At 33.9% G+C, this 16,448-nt stretch overlaps 2 protein-coding genes across 5 annotated transcripts in view; both read right to left on the bottom strand.

Annotated features, from left to right (window-relative positions):
- Positions 1-395: 395 nt before the first annotated feature.
- On the bottom strand, positions 396-5,046 carry LOC145323898 (nucleolar transcription factor 1-B-like). 2 transcript variants are annotated; one of them, XM_080166496.1, is made up of 3 exons: positions 4,231-5,046; positions 3,598-3,742; positions 396-414 (listed from the first exon to the last, which is right to left on the bottom strand). In XM_080166496.1, exons 1-2 carry the CDS (start codon positions 5,044-5,046, stop codon positions 3,650-3,652), a joined length of 909 nt encoding a protein of 302 aa, XP_080022622.1. In that variant the 3' UTR covers positions 396-414; positions 3,598-3,649. The 2 variants fall into 2 exon arrangements, with proteins under 2 accessions (XP_080022622.1, XP_080022621.1); XM_080166495.1 differs by lacking the exon at positions 396-414 and having other exon boundaries at positions 3,612-3,742; positions 4,199-5,046.
- LOC145323896 (polyprenol dehydrogenase-like) overlaps positions 5,046-16,448 on the bottom strand; it is a 12,113-nt gene continuing 710 nt past the window's right edge. The window contains exons 1-10 of one of the 3 annotated variants that reach the window (XM_080166493.1): positions 16,165-16,273; positions 14,303-14,435; positions 13,572-13,693; positions 13,223-13,287; positions 12,519-12,609; positions 12,121-12,204; positions 11,647-11,742; positions 10,654-10,760; positions 6,772-6,879; positions 5,046-5,961 (exon numbers count right to left, since the gene is read on the bottom strand). In XM_080166493.1, coding sequence (XP_080022619.1) covers positions 5,859-5,961; positions 6,772-6,879; positions 10,654-10,760; positions 11,647-11,742; positions 12,121-12,204; positions 12,519-12,609; positions 13,223-13,287; positions 13,572-13,693; positions 14,303-14,435; positions 16,165-16,239 — 984 coding nt within the window. In that variant the 5' untranslated portion in view covers positions 16,240-16,273 and the 3' untranslated portion in view covers positions 5,046-5,858. Of the gene's footprint in view, positions 5,962-6,771; positions 6,880-10,653; positions 10,761-11,646; positions 11,743-12,120; positions 12,205-12,518; positions 12,610-13,222; positions 13,288-13,571; positions 13,694-14,302; positions 14,436-15,058; positions 15,210-16,164; positions 16,274-16,448 lie in introns of those variants that run through there. The other 2 variants (XM_080166494.1, XM_080166492.1) reach the window with 2 other exon arrangements.

Below are 16,448 nucleotides of genomic sequence, written 5' to 3'. Positions count from 1 at the left end.
GATTTAAGAAAAAACTATACAAGCTTTTATAAAGTTTTAAACGGAAATGGATAGCCTATTAGATTCTTAATAAGTCCCCTGAAGACGTCTAAGCTCTAGCTCTTACCAGTTTTTGTCCAACTTACCGTTTTTCCGACCAAAGCAAAAAAATCGAAAAAAAAATTTTTTGTCGTCCGACTTTAGGACCCAATAAGTACCCTAAAAATTCATCTCACAAAAATTTCATTTTATACTTTTTTGTAGGCAATTTAATAAGAAACAAATTTGATTTTATGTTTTTTTCTGTCAGTCGATTAGAACATGGAGAAAAATGTCATTTAATGAAGGTGGTCAAAAAAATACCGACTTCACCTCAAAACCGAGATCGCCCCGCTTTACCCTACATTTTATTTATAATGATAATGCTTGTCAATTAAGGGGGGGGGGGGAAGTTTTGCCACTTTCGCGTAAACAGTGTGCTGTGGACTAGGTATTGATTTTAGATTATAGGTTATTTAGGATAAAAGTTTACTTTTGGGTATTAGTTCACGTATATTTAATCATTTTTTGAATAGGTCTCCAGGTTCAGGTGCTGCAGGCTGGAAGGTCGTTTCTGGACAGGTAAAAAAATTAAATTTTTTTTGTTTGAAGAGTTAGAGAGCAACTTATAAAACAAAATATGCTTCTTTTTGAATGTTATTAACATATCTGCAGAAAAAAATAAATTCGGCCTCCAGGTTCAGGTGCTGCAGGCCTCCAGGTACACTCTGGACAGGTAAAAATTAAAAAATTTATTTGAAGAGTTAGAGGTACACTTATTAAACCAAATATGCATTTTTTTTTAATGTTATTACCATATTAGAAGAAAAAATGACAATCGGCCTCCAGGTTCAGGTGCTGCAGGCCTCCAGGTACACTCTGGACAGGTAAAAATTAAGTTTTCTTATTTGAAGAGTTAGAGGTACACTTATTTAACCAAATATGCATCTTTTTGGATGTTATCATCATATTTGCAGAAAAATTTAAAATCGGCCTCCAGGTTCAGGTGCTGCAGGCCTCCAGGTACACTCTGGACAGGTAAAAATAAAAATTTCTTATTTGAAGAGTTAGATGTACACTTATAAAACAAAATATGCATCTTTTTGGATGTTATTACCATATTTGAAGAAAAAATGACAATCGGCCTCCAGGTTCAGGTGCTGCAGGCCTCCAGGTACACTCTGGACAGGTAAAAATTAAAATTTCTTATTTGAAGAGTTAGAGGTACACTTATAAAACAAAATACGCATCTTTTTGGATGTTATTACCATATTTGAAGGTAAATTGACAATCGGCCTCCAGGTTCAGGTGCTGCAGGCCTCCAGGTACATTCTGGACAGGTAAAAATTTTAAAAAGATTATTTAAAGAGTTAGAGGTAAACTTATTAAACCAAATATGCGTATTTTTGGATGTTATTATCACATTTGAAGGTAAATTGATATTCAGCCTCCAGGTACAGGTGCTGCAGGCCTCCAGATCCATTCTAGACAGGTAAAAATTAAAAAAATTTATTTAAAGGGTTACAGGTACACTTCTGAAACCAAATATGCATCTTTTTGGATGTTATTATCATATTTACAGAAAAAATTCAAATTGGACTCTAGTTTCAGGTGCTGCATGCCTCCAGTTACACTCTGGACAGGTAAAAATTAAAATTTCTTATTTAAAGAGTTAGAGGTACACTTATTAATCCAAATATGCGTGTTTTTGGATGTTATTATCATATTTGAAGATAAATTGACAATCAGCCTCCAGGTTCAGGTACTGGAGGCCTCCAGGTCAACTCTGGACAGGCAGTTAAAATATTTTTTAATACTTTTTGATTTGGACACCTTACCTGGATCCTGTTGACTGCTGGTTGTTGGTAGCCAGTTAAAAAATCCTAAATGGTTATTTTTGAATTTATAGGAATGGTTTCAAAAAAGAAGATGGCTAAATTATAATAATTTAGTATAATATAGCATTTAAGGCTCCAGACAGGCTGTAGGCGGCCTCCATGAGCCTGCTGGACAGGTAAATCAAATGTGTAATCTTTTATTTAAAAGGAAGGTATACTATGTAGAAATAGAAAAGAAACACTCATATAAAAAATTAGAGCATAAAATTGGCAATGTTATCCTAAATAATATTCACATAACTTTCGTCATTTACTTATTTCCAGTGAACAATAAATTTTTCTTCATTTTAGAACTCTGAAAAAAATATTTTACAGATCAAATTATCTTTTTTAAAATATGTACAACTTACATTATCAAAAAGAAATACATTATTTATTAAAATACTGCTTAACTAGAAGACTTGCTTAATAAATTTTGTCATATTATTATATTTTAATAATTTTCTATTTAGAAACCTTTCCTCTAATATCAAATATTACCTTTATTGGAATTTACCTTGCCAGCGGCCACAAGCAGTCACCAGTGGTCACCAGGATCCAGGTAAGGTGTCCAAATCAAAAAGTATCAAAAAATATTATAACTGCCTGTCCAGAGTGTACCTGGAGGCCTGCAGCACCTGAACCTGGAGGCCGATTGTCAATTTACCTTCAAATATGGTAATAACATCCAAAAAGTTGCATATTTGGTTTAATAAGTGTATCTCTAACTCTTTAAATAAGAAATTTAAATTTTTACCTGTCCAGAGTGTACATGGAGGCCTGCAGCACCTAAACCTGGAGGCCGATTGTCAATTTACCTTCAAATATGGTAATAACATCCAAAAAGATGCATATTTTGTTTTATAAGTGTACCTCTAACTCTTCAAATAAGAAATTTTAATTTCTACCTGTCCAGAGTGTACCTGGAGGCCTGCAGCACCTGAACCTGGAGGCCGATTGTCATTTTTTCTTCAAATATGGTAATAACATCCAAAAAGATGCATATTTGGTTAAATAAGTGTACATCAAACTCTTCAAATAAGAAATTTTAATTTTTACCTGTCCAGAGTGTACCTGGAGGCCTGCAGCACCTGAACCTGGAGGCCGATTTTAAATTTTTCTGCAAATATGATGATAACATCCATAAAGATGCATATTTGGTTAAATAAGTGTACCTCTAACTCTTCAAATAAGAAAACTTATTTTTTACCTATCCAGAGTGTACCTGGAGGCCTGCAGCACCTGAACCTGGAGGCCGATTGTCATTTTTCCTTCTAATATGGTAATAACATTCAAAAAGATGCATATTTGGTTTAATAAGTGTACCTCTAACTCTTCAAATAAATTTTTTTAATTTTTACCTGTCCAGAGTGTACCTGGAGGCCTGCAGCACCTGAACCTGGAGGCCGAATTTATTTTTTTCTGCAGATATGTTAATAACATTCAAAAAGAAGCATATTTTGTTTTATAAGTTGCTCTCTAACTCTTCAAACAAAAAAATTTTAATTTTTTTACCTGTCCAGAAACGACCTTCCAGCCTGCAGCACCTGAACCTGGAGACCTATTCAAAAAATGATTAAATATACGTGAACTAATACCCAAAAGTAAACTTTTATCCTAAATAACCTATAATCTAAAATCAATACCTAGTCCACAGCACACTGTTTACGCGAAAGTGGCAAAACTTCCCCCCCCCCCCCCTTGTTTAATGATATTGTAATAATCAGCCCAATGTCCCGCACCTCCTGGCTAAATTATATTTTCACATGAAATAATAATTTCTTGATTGCTTGAATAATTGCCTTTCTTCCATCTTGGCTGGTTGTCTCCTTCCACACAAGCATGTCCTTGTCATCAAAGAAGATAAAGTATAGAATTGAAAACCTCAAATATATCTTGGAAAATTGGAGAAAAGTCGCATTTGCGCAATAAAAAACTTATACCTAACCAACTTAATTTGTACGATTGTCCAGTTTGGACAAAACTGAAATAATACTTTTTAAATATATCGAATGTGCCAATATCATTATTTTTGTCTAAATATTTCCAAGTAATTTTTTTTTTATAAATTCACGTTTCAATTTGATTTTGTACATGGTTTTGAATATTATATAAAGTTTTAATCCATTGTGAATGGCCGAATGCCAGTTGGTATGGCTTTCAGCAAATAATTAAAAAAGGCATTTATCTCAGTAATATATCTGGATAAGTTCTGTAATGATGCCATTTTACTAAAAGCCATAATGACTTTTGGCACGTTCAAAAGTTCCAACTTTATTTCAGGCTAGCCAGGCAGAGTCTACCTGGATTCTAATCTATACTTAATCTTCTTTGCCTTGCTATATTGATTCAAAGATTTATAGTACGGCTCTTTTTCTTCATCACTTAGAGTATTCCATTTCTTACCTAACTCCTGCATTCTTTCCTTCCCAGGAAGATCTTTAAAATCTTTGGAATTTTGATTAATGTAGCAAATATGTGGTGGTATGTATTTGGGCTTATCAGATTGCAAACTTTTCAATCTTTGACTTAAACTAGATTCAATATTTCTAATAATTTCAGCTCGGCCATCGTCTTGTATTTTTTGTTTCCATTTATCTAAATCTTGTCGTGTTGCATCAAACCTTTTCTGAATAGCAGTTCTTTCCTTTTCATTCAATGACATCCAGTCTTTTTTCATATTTTTCATGTTTCCCACAATGTCTCTCTTACTGTTTACCATAATTTCTGCACAATAAAAATTCCAAATATTCATGTTGTATTTATAATGATTTGGTCGGTCATGCACCAACTCGTTTATTTCATTCTTAATCTTTTCAATTTCTTGAATGTTGTCATCCGCCTCATATTCTTTCATTTTATCCTTGTTCAGTTCCGAGTACTTTCTTTTCTCCGCCTCGCTCAACTGTTTCCATTCATCGGCAACGGCTTGACACACTTCTGAGGCCTTGAGGCTAGGGTGTTCTTCTTTGAGCCGAGGATACGTCATTTTGTAGAACATGCTGTATGGGCTGTTTGGTGGTCGTAGGCCAGTTGTAACTTTACATTGAGTGCTGGACAGAGAAAACCATTGGCTGTCAAAAATGCGTGGAAAACTCAAGTTAAATTGGTTGCCTAGTACGGTTTGTCTGAACATTCTTTGTAACATCATCTGTAAACAATAAAATATATTAAATTTATGAAAGAAATTTCTAAACCAAACTCATAGAAAAATAAATAATTAAAATTATAACAAATATCAAATTCTTTTATTAATTCTTTTATTTAAATATGTGTTAAAGGGAGGGGTATAAAAGTAGATATGGAGTAAACTGTGAGATAAATATGATGTGTTACTTGATATATCAAAAACAGCTCGACTGTAAAATAAAAAATTGTAGGAAAGCTTTAAAATAATAGGTAATGGTCAGGTTTTGGGCTGCTTTCAAAATATAAAATATAGTTTTACCCAAGCCTACATAAATACCCCGCCTTGAATATCACTGCAATGAGCATTTTAGATCTATAAAACAATATTTCTTGAGTACATATAATATTTTAAATGTATATCTGAATATCAAAATGCAATAAAATAAAACCTACTCTATAGTACCTATTCAATTATAAAAACAAAAAAAAGGCTTTTAGTAGTTAATATATTAAGGCTAAATGAAGTTTTAAAATATCACATATTATTTTTAGACGGATTGTCAAATTTTGTTTCAACATTATTATCAAACTAAAATACTTGTTCAATTCTGCCTTTACAAATAAATTTGACTTTGAGTTGTGAAATCTAATTTCAGAAATGGCAGGAAAAATTAATTCATATGACAAAGGTTTATTCTAAATAAATACTTTTATCTTAAATCTTTAATAAACTTTTCAACATCAAAATAAGACCTACCTAACCTTAACTAAATATATACTATCACGAGATTTAACAAGTACAAATACTGCACATAAGAGCATAGACTAATCAGATTATTCCTTTCCAAACTCTTGGATATTTAGCATCTGACAGGAGGCTTCCCACAGTTTTCGTTGATTTTCCAAGGATGCTGTGAAGTCACTGGTTCGCTGTAACCTAAAATAAATTATTATTTACCTAATATTATTAATCTTTTATGGATGTGGAACATACGTGGATATTATGACAGGGGAAAAAATTGTCGTCAATTTAGCTTGCTAACATGAACTCGATTATTTGTCAGTTCGTTCATCCAGGCGGAAAAAGGTATGGGGTAAAGGGTATGGATGGGGGATATCGTTATTTTAGCCCGCTGCGTGTTTTAGTTCATTAGAAAAAAATGAAAATATGGTGTAAGTTTAAAGCAGGGTTTCGGAGCCGTATAATTTTGATGCGGCTTTGGCTCCTACCTTATTATTTTATCAATTTTTGTTCATTATTGAATTTGATAAAATAAAATAAATAATATAAAATATTTTGCTTTTATTTGATTAAAGCTATATAAAAGTAGAAGGATGTGTGTCTATTTGTTAAGTAACAATAGTTTTTCAGTTTATTTTATGAAAATGGACCGTTGCCAAATTATAATATTACTTTAAAAATCATTTTTAGCTAATCTGGAGCCGAAGCCGTTTTTAACGAAAAATACGGCTCCGGCTCCACCAAAAATGTTGCTTCCGGCTCCGGCTCCGAAACACTGGTTTAAATAATAATATATCCCTTATTCTTGGGGTTTAAATTTTCGTTAATTATACTTTAAATAAGGTTAGGTTAGATTGGATACTGGGTAGCGCACCCCCCCCCCCCGGACCGCAGGGGCAAAGCATATAATGAAAAAAGAATACCACAAACTTAATTCTAAAATAAGGGGGGGGGGATTAAGTGCTCGCCAGACGCTTAGCGGGAAAGTGTCCCAACCATCTATACCTGGAATTTTCCAGGTACTTGTTTGTAACAACAGCCTGGGCAAGTTCTGGGGCCAGAGCAGCATGGACTAGGGTGTCGCCTCCCTGTGGGGCTGTCTTCATAGTTAACCTGAAATAAATAGATAATTACAGACTGGCCAGCCAATTTTGAAAATAAAAAACGTACAAAACGTACACAAAAAAAATACGTTACGTACATAAAAAAAAGTTTAAAAAACGTACAAAACGTACATTCCTAATGAAAATGTTGTTTATATTTTCCTAGTTACCTATTATCAAAACATTTAAGTCTACTAGCGGAGAAACACCATAACGGACCATAGCGGACTGACAGACACAAGATATCCTATTACTTTATTAAAGAGAACTAGCGCCTACGCTCCTAAAGACCTCTAGGGGCACTTGAGAAGGGGAGGGTTGAATTCAATAACCCAATTTTTTTATTTTAGATTTAAAAAGAAAAAGTAAAAAACATGGATAACAACATACATAAGTAGCGAAGCTCTAAAGTTTTATATAGACATCTGGAAAAATTTAACTATAAAAAATCAGTGAGCAATTAAAGTTCTTTTTTGGGGGGAGGAGGTAATTTTTTTCTAAAGTCGATTTCTCTTGGAAGGGTGGATGGTGATGCTCTTCCCCAAAATAGTTATAAAACTTCCAAGAACCTATGAGAAGCTATCCTGTTAAGGAGAACCATATCGGTTCAGCGGTTAGCGAGATTCTTTGGTACAAATAAACAGACATCCTGTTATCTATAATACAAAGTAGAACGATGTATAAAGTATATCCTATTATAAGGACCAGCGACTACGCCCTTAGAGGCCTCTAGAGAAACTTGATTAAGGGGGAATTGAATTCAAACACCCAATTTTATATTTAAAAATAAAAAGTAAAACACAAGGATGACAACATCCTTAAGTAGCTAAGCTCAAAAGTTATGGATGGAAATCTGGGAAAATAAATAAACTAGGCATAGAGTAGTGTCATAAAAAAAAACATTTAACTTATTCAAATAAATCACAAAACCTTTTTAAAAATATATAATAACGTGAAAATCTAGGAATAAATTCAGCCCCCCAACCAATAATCAAATCTCAATGAAACAAAGTGGAAGTATTGAGAATAAAAACTTATACAATCCCTGAAAATTACAACCATCCATCAAGAAAATGAGTAGAGAAAATCATAAAAACCTATACATCTAGGAATCGATCTAGCACTGCAACAAATAGACAAACCTTAAAGAAACTTTTTGAAAATATGTAGAATGTGAATTTATCTATTTCCTGAAAATTTTAGCCGTCTATCTTGAATAGGAGTCGAGAAAATCACAAAAACTTGAAAATCTAGGAATAGATCTGGCACCCCAACCAAAAGGTAAATCTCAATGAAAATATGTAGGATGTGAACTTATTTAATCAAAAAACAAGAGCCAAGAAAATCACGTTTCTCTGATGGCATAACGGACTGAGAAAGTATTTATAGAGTAGCTTCGCTAATAATTTTTCTAGTGAGAAGGGGGGGGGGGATTAGACCACCCCCATTTCTGTTTTCAATTTTAAAAAGAAAGAAAAAATAGGGGAAGGGTGGTTATTTTTTTCTAAGAGTGATTTCTCTTGGGAGGGTGGTTGTACCCTCTCCCAGAACCTATAAGAAGCTACCCTGTAAAGGAGAACCATATCGGTTGAGAGAGAGCCTTCGGTACAAACAAACAATTAGACAGACATACATCCTGTTATTACGTACTAAGTATATCCTATTATATAAAGTAGTAAGTTTTTTGTTTGATGCTTAAGATTTTCATTACTTCTGAACCGATTGAATTCAATTTCAGGGAAACTTCACTCAGTTACCGAGATGGTTTTAGGCTATTTTTCTACCATTTTGAATACAGGTTCTCGAAGGGATATGGAAGGACAGAGAAACTAGCCTACAACCTCTCCCAGATCATGTCGGTTCAGCAGTTAACGAGATTCTTCGCTACGGAAAAAAAAGGATTTAGAGGATTATACATATCCTAATATATAAAGTGTTTTATGCTTTTTTGTCTGTAACGAAAGATCTAGCTAACCGCTGAACCGATATGGTTCTCCTTTACAGTAAAGCTTCTTACATACCCTGAGATGGTTTTAGGCTATTCGTTTTTAGAAATAAGTCTGGGTATGGTTTTAGGCTATTTTTCTGACATTTCATATTCCTTCGAATATATAGGATATAGGGTTATTTTGTCTAATGCTAAAGATCTCAGAAAATACTAGTCTTTAATACAAAGTAAAACAATGTCTGTCTGAAGCTTAAGATCTTAGTAATAGCTGAACAGATTCGGTTCTACTCTTCAGGGAATATATCTACTGGTCCTGTGGTGGCTTTAGGCTATTTTCTTGGAGTGTGGAAAACCCAACCCCCCAAGAAAACAACCACCCCTTAATTTATTTTTGTAAACTAATGCAAATAAGCTGGGTGGGGCCTAAATGAAAAAAAATCATTACAATATCTTTTTTTCGTTTTTTTACTAATTATGAACAAACGATCCTATGAAGGAGGGAACGAATCCTATAGAGGATAGGGGCGAAGCCGCTAATCCTAGTAGTAAGTAAAAAGCTTTAAGTGTCCCACCCCCCAAGAAAATAGCTTTAAAATATTCCCTAAAGAGTAGAACCTAATAGGTTCAGTGGTTACTGAGATCTTAAGCTTCTAAAAGACAGACGGACAAACAGACAGACAGACATCATTCTACTTTGTATTATAGATAATATACTATTTTCGTAATACTTTTTATACAAATACATATACAAATACTTTTATACTTATATTTGATTCTTATTCTTTAAAAACTGAAGATACCAAAAAATAAGACTTCTTAATCCTAAACTGAGCACCATATGATAACTCGGAAAATTTACCTAAGTATATAAAGAATTTGAAAAAAATTATTGTAAAATCTATTACAGGTTAGTTGCACAAAGTGCATTTAGACTTGAAATTAGTCAACTGCATATCATTTTCTGTTCAATTCTTTAAACTATATCTATAAAATATATATTTCAAATCCTTAAATTTAAACTATAAGTTCTAAAAACATACATATATCACATATTTTACCTACATATTTTTGTTCTATGAAAATTTAAGATATTATTGAATTTATTTTTTATAATACACCTATAGTTTTTGTTAAAATTTTCGTACAAAACATACAAATTACTTTTCTGCTAATATTTGATTCTTATTATTTAAAAAAAAACGTAAAACGTACAAAAATACAAATTTCAAAATACGTTACGTACACATATCAAAATAACGTCCAGAACGTACACAGATTCGATGCGTAACGTACAAAACGTACAAAACGTACACTCTGGCCAGTCTGTAATTATACACAGAAGCATGGACCAGTGTGTCGCCTCCCTGTGGGGGCAGTCTTCATAATTAACCTGAAATAGAAGAGAACTTACCTCACCTTACCTAGTAAGGGCGGGATTTTCCTTTGATTTTCAAGTGATCATCGAGAGAATCCATAGCATCATCCGCTTGTAATGGGATGCGCCAAGGATATTAGGTTTAGTAACAATCAACCCTTTGATTGCACGATTTTTGTCTGAAAAGTCCTAACTGTACAGTTGGGGCAAGGCATTCCCCTAATTTAACTATTTATATCGCGGACCTGACACAGCAACACTAGGAACCATTTATAACGTCTCTAGTTATGCCGCGGTGTCAGGCCGCGATTCGAACCTATCACCTCCCCAATGACGAGCGTTGAAAACTTACCAAGCCAACCTATCAAACAGTCTAACCCACTACACATGAGTGTATAGGCAGAGAGAGAGGGGAAAAAATCGGCCATTGTCTTATCCCTTAAGATCCCTGCAAAACTTACCAAGCAAACCAGTCAAACAGCTTGACCCACCACACATGAGTGTACAGGTCAGTTTTAACCACTCCAGGATGCAGGGCAAGCACTCGAACTCGCGGCACCTTGCTGGCCTTAAATATATCATTAATTTAAATAGTCTAAAGTAAACCAAATAAGGATTAGCATCTTACTACCATTATATAATTATTAATTTAGATAAATGAAAATTTTTAAGGAAGAATTTCAACTTATCGTTCTCTTATTCCCTTGATTTTAAAACATTCTTCGGCTCCAGATTCTAATTATATTATCCCTCTTTTTTAGTTACAAGTGCAAAGAACAAACTATTTCAGAGTAGGGTTCCCACTCCCACTCTACAAAGAGAAATTACCCTTAGAAAAATATTACCCCCCCCCCCCATAAAAAAAAATGTTATTTACTTTTTCTTTTAAAACTACAATTGAAAATGGATCGTCAACTTCTCCCCCCCCCCCCCCCCCACTTTCACCTCCCAAAGGGCCCCTAGAGGCCACTAGGGGCGTGGCCTCTAGTATTGTATAAGTGACCAAAGTAAAGCTAACATGCATAGAATCCAGGTACTGAGAGAACATGACTTGTCTTCACTCCCCCCCAGGGGTGTATATTCTGCACAAGATTTATTTTTTTTCCCCGGCTAAAATTTTTTTTTTTTTTTTCCCCCCTAGTTTTTTCTAACCAAGAAGGGGGGAAAATGGAAAAATAGTTTAAGAACTCTATATTTTATTTATTTTTTCCCTCCTACCACACATTTTTTTATTTTTCACCTAGGAGGGGGAGGAAATGGAAAAAAATGTTTTCAGTTTTCTTAATTTTTACATTTTTTTCCCCTCCAACCACTTATTTTTTGTTTCACCCCCCCCCCCTGAGCCGGGGATCCCATGTAGAATATACACCCCTGCTCACCCCCCCCCCTCCCTCCATAGATGCCTCTACGGGCGTGACCGCTAATATTGTATAAGTGACCAAAGTAAAGCTGACCTGCATAGAATCCAGGTATTGGGAGAACATGACTTGAGCAGCTTTACTATTTCCATATGCTTGTTCGGGAGAATATCTTTTCGTCGCATGCAGATCCTTAAACATTAAGTAATAATTGTTCCCGCATTTTCATTGGCCGTGCGATAGAAGTGTATCATAGGGTCTTGAATTTATCAGAATATGGTTAGAAATAAGGTCTGATTTTTAATAGAAACTTTAGTGAATTTTGATTGGCTGGTTTATTAAAATGAGTGTTTAAACGTATCAACCATAAATCTTAAGTTTCATAAAGGGGAAATCTTGTGTATCATCATTGAGGAGTACGTTAATTTACGGACTAATTGTCCTAGCCCTATAGATCCTTGGGTTTATACCCAAATAAAACTATAATTTATTATAATTATATCATAAAGTATTCATGTAATTGTTTAAAAGTATTATTTTTACCCTAACAAATTAAGGCATAAAGTTTACCTGAAAATCCATCCAGGATCCCAAATAATGGGCAATAGAAGACACATTTACAATCCTGGCAGGTTTTTCAGCAGTGCCAGCAGCCTGTACCATGCACAAATGGATAAACACAATATAAAATTTTTCCAGTATGACTTCGTAACCGATTAATATCCACTGGATTAGAACCGGTTCTCAGCCATACTAAAAAATCATGTATAGCATCGACCGTATTACAGACAATTGTCAAAGAATATTAAATAAAAATCTTGAAATTTATACCAGTTGTGTCACCTTTGGCCTTCGGCCACTCGGGGCTAACATAACTGGTTTTATTCATACAATTTTTTATTCTCTAATATCAGCGGAAAGCTGTCTCTAATACGATGTGATGAATAACTATTATCCAATTATCCTGCCTCAAGGTTGTTGAATAAGAGGTGGGACAATAAGAAGTGTCCAATATGATTTGTAGCCAGCTGACACTCAAATCCGTCCTCCGTTTCTTTCCTAGAAATCAATTTATTTCAAAGTTGCTATCATCATCCCTTCTTTAGAAAGAGGAAATAAGAGTTCATCTATAAACTGCCCAACCAAACCAATTTTTTAAATAAAATTGCTCAAAATAAAAATAACTAGTAAAAATATTTTGGTAAAATCTACCTACATGTAAAATTGATGCTTTAATATTGTTACCCTTTCTGTGTCAATTATTAAGAGATGATAACCAAAGAGCAGTTTAAAAATAATAGGATAACTCTTTCATATCAATACAAGGTATACTTTCACAGTTAAATGTCTAAAATTAAAGTACCTCCTCGCCAGGGACGTCCAAGCTTTTTATTTTGAGGGGGGTAAGGAGAGTTTCATCAAAGGTTTGAGGGGCAAAATCAGATGTATTTTTTAATCTCTTTATTGGGGGTAAAATGAAGAATTAAATTTTAAAGTTTAAGGGGGGTAAATACCCCTCCCCCCTCCCCCACACACTAGACGTCTATGCTTCTAACAGTGATTAGGTTTATTGTAGGCTAAAATTTTGATAGAGTACGAACATATGGAAGTACAGACATACCCTAAATATAGAAAATCTTCGCGCATTAATAATACATTATCAAATACATACCTAGGTCCAAACATAATTCCAGCATTGTTGATAAGGCAGTGGATTGGTATTCCTGTAGATTTTACCTTAAAATGAAAATATTTTCAGAAATCTATTTTGTTTTCTAAGTACCTAGATTAGGTAGAAAAGTTAAAGTAATTAGGAAGATAAAAACATCATAATAAACAAAAGAATAAAATAGAGGGGGGCGGGAGTTATTTCATGGTCAGCAGGGAATAGATACACTCCCCTAAATGTCTAACCCCTACATAATCTGATCAACATTCTCAACGTCCAAAAAGTGACCTTTCCATGGTAAATTGACGCACGAAACACGCAAAATTTTCAGATAAGATAGAAAGATACATACTTGTTCAGCAAAAGATCTGACAGAAGAAAGTTTCATGAGGTCCAGTGGTAAGATTGTCAGCTGTTCGTTGTATTCCTTAGCATTGAGTGCCTTAGCCGCTTGGTCCACACTCCGACATCCAACTAAAGTAAAAAAGGAAGATTATGCAGAGAGAGAGAGAGAGAGAGAGAGAGAGAGGCGACATCGGTCTGTTTATTACACAAGTCCCCAAAGTTTTATAATAACGTTTTCTTTTTCGTTGGTTTAACAACTTCAAGGAATTTTAATGAATTGGTTGGTTTATTAAATTGAGCGTCCAATATTACAATATATACCTAGGTAGATGTAATGATTAAAGGATGTAAAATGCAATTTGTATTACAAAAGTGAACGGTATAGCTCACCCTATAAAAAGGAGAATTAAAGGGGTAGAGGATAATTGCACAAATAAAATAGGAATAATTAGAAAAATAAATGCCTAAAAATTTTGTGACTTCAATTCTTCTTTACTATTACAGTTAAGAGGGTGAAGGCATTTTTATAAAAGCAAAAAAATAATATATGATTACTGTATTGTCTCTCTATTAAGACAATGTATGATTCCATTTTCCCGTCTCTACATAATGAAATCTTGGCTGATATGATTTTTGTAATGCACCATCCCATTTTCAATAGAGACGAAACTGGAATAAATCACCCTGCTAACTGTGTAAAATTAAGACGTACAGAAAGCCAAACTAAACATAACTTACCAATTATCCTACACTTGAGATTCAGTAGCTTTTTAACGGCCTCGAGCCCGATACCCCGGGAGCCGCCAGTGATAACAATATTGGTTCCCTCGCAGTTGGCCGGCACGCTGGGCTTACGATGACGGTCCCATATCTAGAACAGGGATAATTATGTTTATTAGAAGCGGAGCATGAACAATAGTAAAATAAAATAGCTTTGAACCTCCGATTATAACTATCGTATGTTTAATGCAGGGACAAGAGACTAGGATTCTGACAAACAATTCTAAGTAAAAATTTTCTTTTGACCCACTTCCTATTTTTCTCCCCTTCTTGCCCGCTTCTGTTTAGTTACAACACAAAACAAGTTTTACGCCACTAAATATTCAACTCTCAGCAATTTTAAATGGAATTATTTGCTGAATCACGGCCACTAGTTTAAAGTAAATAAAACTGGAAGGCAAATCAACAGCTATTATACTATAACTCATTAATTGTTAATTTTTTGTATTTAGGTAACTTTCAGGGACCTAGAGGGATAGGACAATGGTCGATAAATTGATGTACTGTACATCCTCAATGATGATGCAAAAAATTACCCATTAAGTACATTACAATTAGTGGTTAAAACGTTTGGATATTCAACTTAACAAACCGACTAATCAAAATTCATTAGAAGTCCCTGTTTAGCCAACACATAAAAAAAACGTTATTATTGAACTTTTGGGACTAGTGTAATAAAAAGCCCAATGTCCCCTCCCTCCCTGATATGTATACCTGTTCTTTCATACAATAATAAGTACCAACTGCATTTAAATATATATAATATGCTATATTTAAAAACCAGCTCATTTTTATGTTTTAAATCAATATAAACACTATGAAAGTATTTATTCAACTGTGTTATTTGATTGGAAGATGAAAAAAGACTGAGAAAATCTGTTTTAAATTTGCACTATACACTTGGGAACCCACGAAATTTTTTCATGTTGTAGAAACAAAACCAGACATTGCGATGTAATTTCCAAAAATAAGAATTAAGTTGCATAGTTGCAAAAAAAAACATAATAAAGGGCTTTTCGGAATGCACAATACTAATGCAATGGATTTGAATAAAACTTAAAGCCCCAGTCCAAGGCCCAACGTTACCTCCCCCAAAGCTCTTGAAAAGCTTTTCGCACATTTGTTCATTTTATGGCTTTAAATTCTGAGAAAAAAATCCTTTCCGTAATTATTTCATATTATTTGATCCGGTTTTTGTTTTCCGGGTGGGGCAATATCCGTGGGTCCTTTACTATGCTTCGCACTGAAAACATTGTCATGGTTTTTGCACTTCAGCAATCGTGCAATTCATTGTTGAATGTACTGTTTCAGACCAGGCAGGGAGGGGACATTGGACTGTTTATTACATTAGTCCCCAAAGCTTTATTATAACGTTTTCTTATTTATTGGCCTAACAACCTTGGGAACTTTAATTGAATTTTGATTGGTTGGTTTATTTGATTGAGTGTCCAAACGTTTGAACCACTGACTGTAATCTACAAATGGAGTAATTTTGTGTATCATCATTGGGGATGTACATAACTCATTAACCATTGTCTTATCCCTTAGATCCCTGGTTTAAGACTTACATAGACGAATGTATATAGAGTATCAGAAACAACGTACAGCTTGAGCATAAAATGTAACGCGTCTAATAGTTGAGGACTCAAGAACAGCTTAAAACACGTGATAAATACATATTTAAGACTCTCATGACAAATGTCGTGAAATCTAAGCGTTCATATATTTAAATCTAAGAGTATCTCTTCTTTCTATGTAGTTAATAGTTAGTGACCTAAGCTTTACAGAACAATTTGCGCGTTAGTAAAATAGCAACAAACCTGTTCTTTAAAAACATAAATAGCACCCACAAAATTCAGGTAAAATTTGTACCATAACGTCAATAAACAATCCATTTTTAAACAATTAAATAAAAAAATAATAATAAGTCTGAAAAAAAAGACATGAATAGGTTTTTTTTCAAATAGATTATTTTTTAAACAAGGATGACAACATTCATAAAAGAGAAGCTTTACAATCAGAAGGAAATACAAACGAACAATAACTCTTGTCGAGTGTCAGAACTTAAAAAGCAGCACAGTAATTTGTAAGTCTTAACAAAATT

Source organism: Acartia tonsa, chromosome 7 (genome assembly GCF_053477335.1).
Source record: "Acartia tonsa isolate MP-2025a chromosome 7, ASM5347733v1, whole genome shotgun sequence".
Lineage (NCBI taxonomy): Eukaryota > Metazoa > Arthropoda > Copepoda > Calanoida > Acartiidae > Acartia > Acartia tonsa.
This window is presented reverse-complemented; position numbering and strand designations above follow the sequence as displayed.

Excerpts from the sequence above, each read along its gene's own strand:
- LOC145323898 (XM_080166495.1), bottom strand. The coding sequence starts at position 5,046 with ATGATGTTACAAAGAATGTTCAGACAAACCGTACTAGGCAACCAATTT. Across the intron at positions 3,743-4,198 it reads AAGTATAGATTAGAATCCAG|GACATGCTTGTGTGGAAGGA; the intron begins GTAGACTCTGCC and ends TTTGATGACAAG.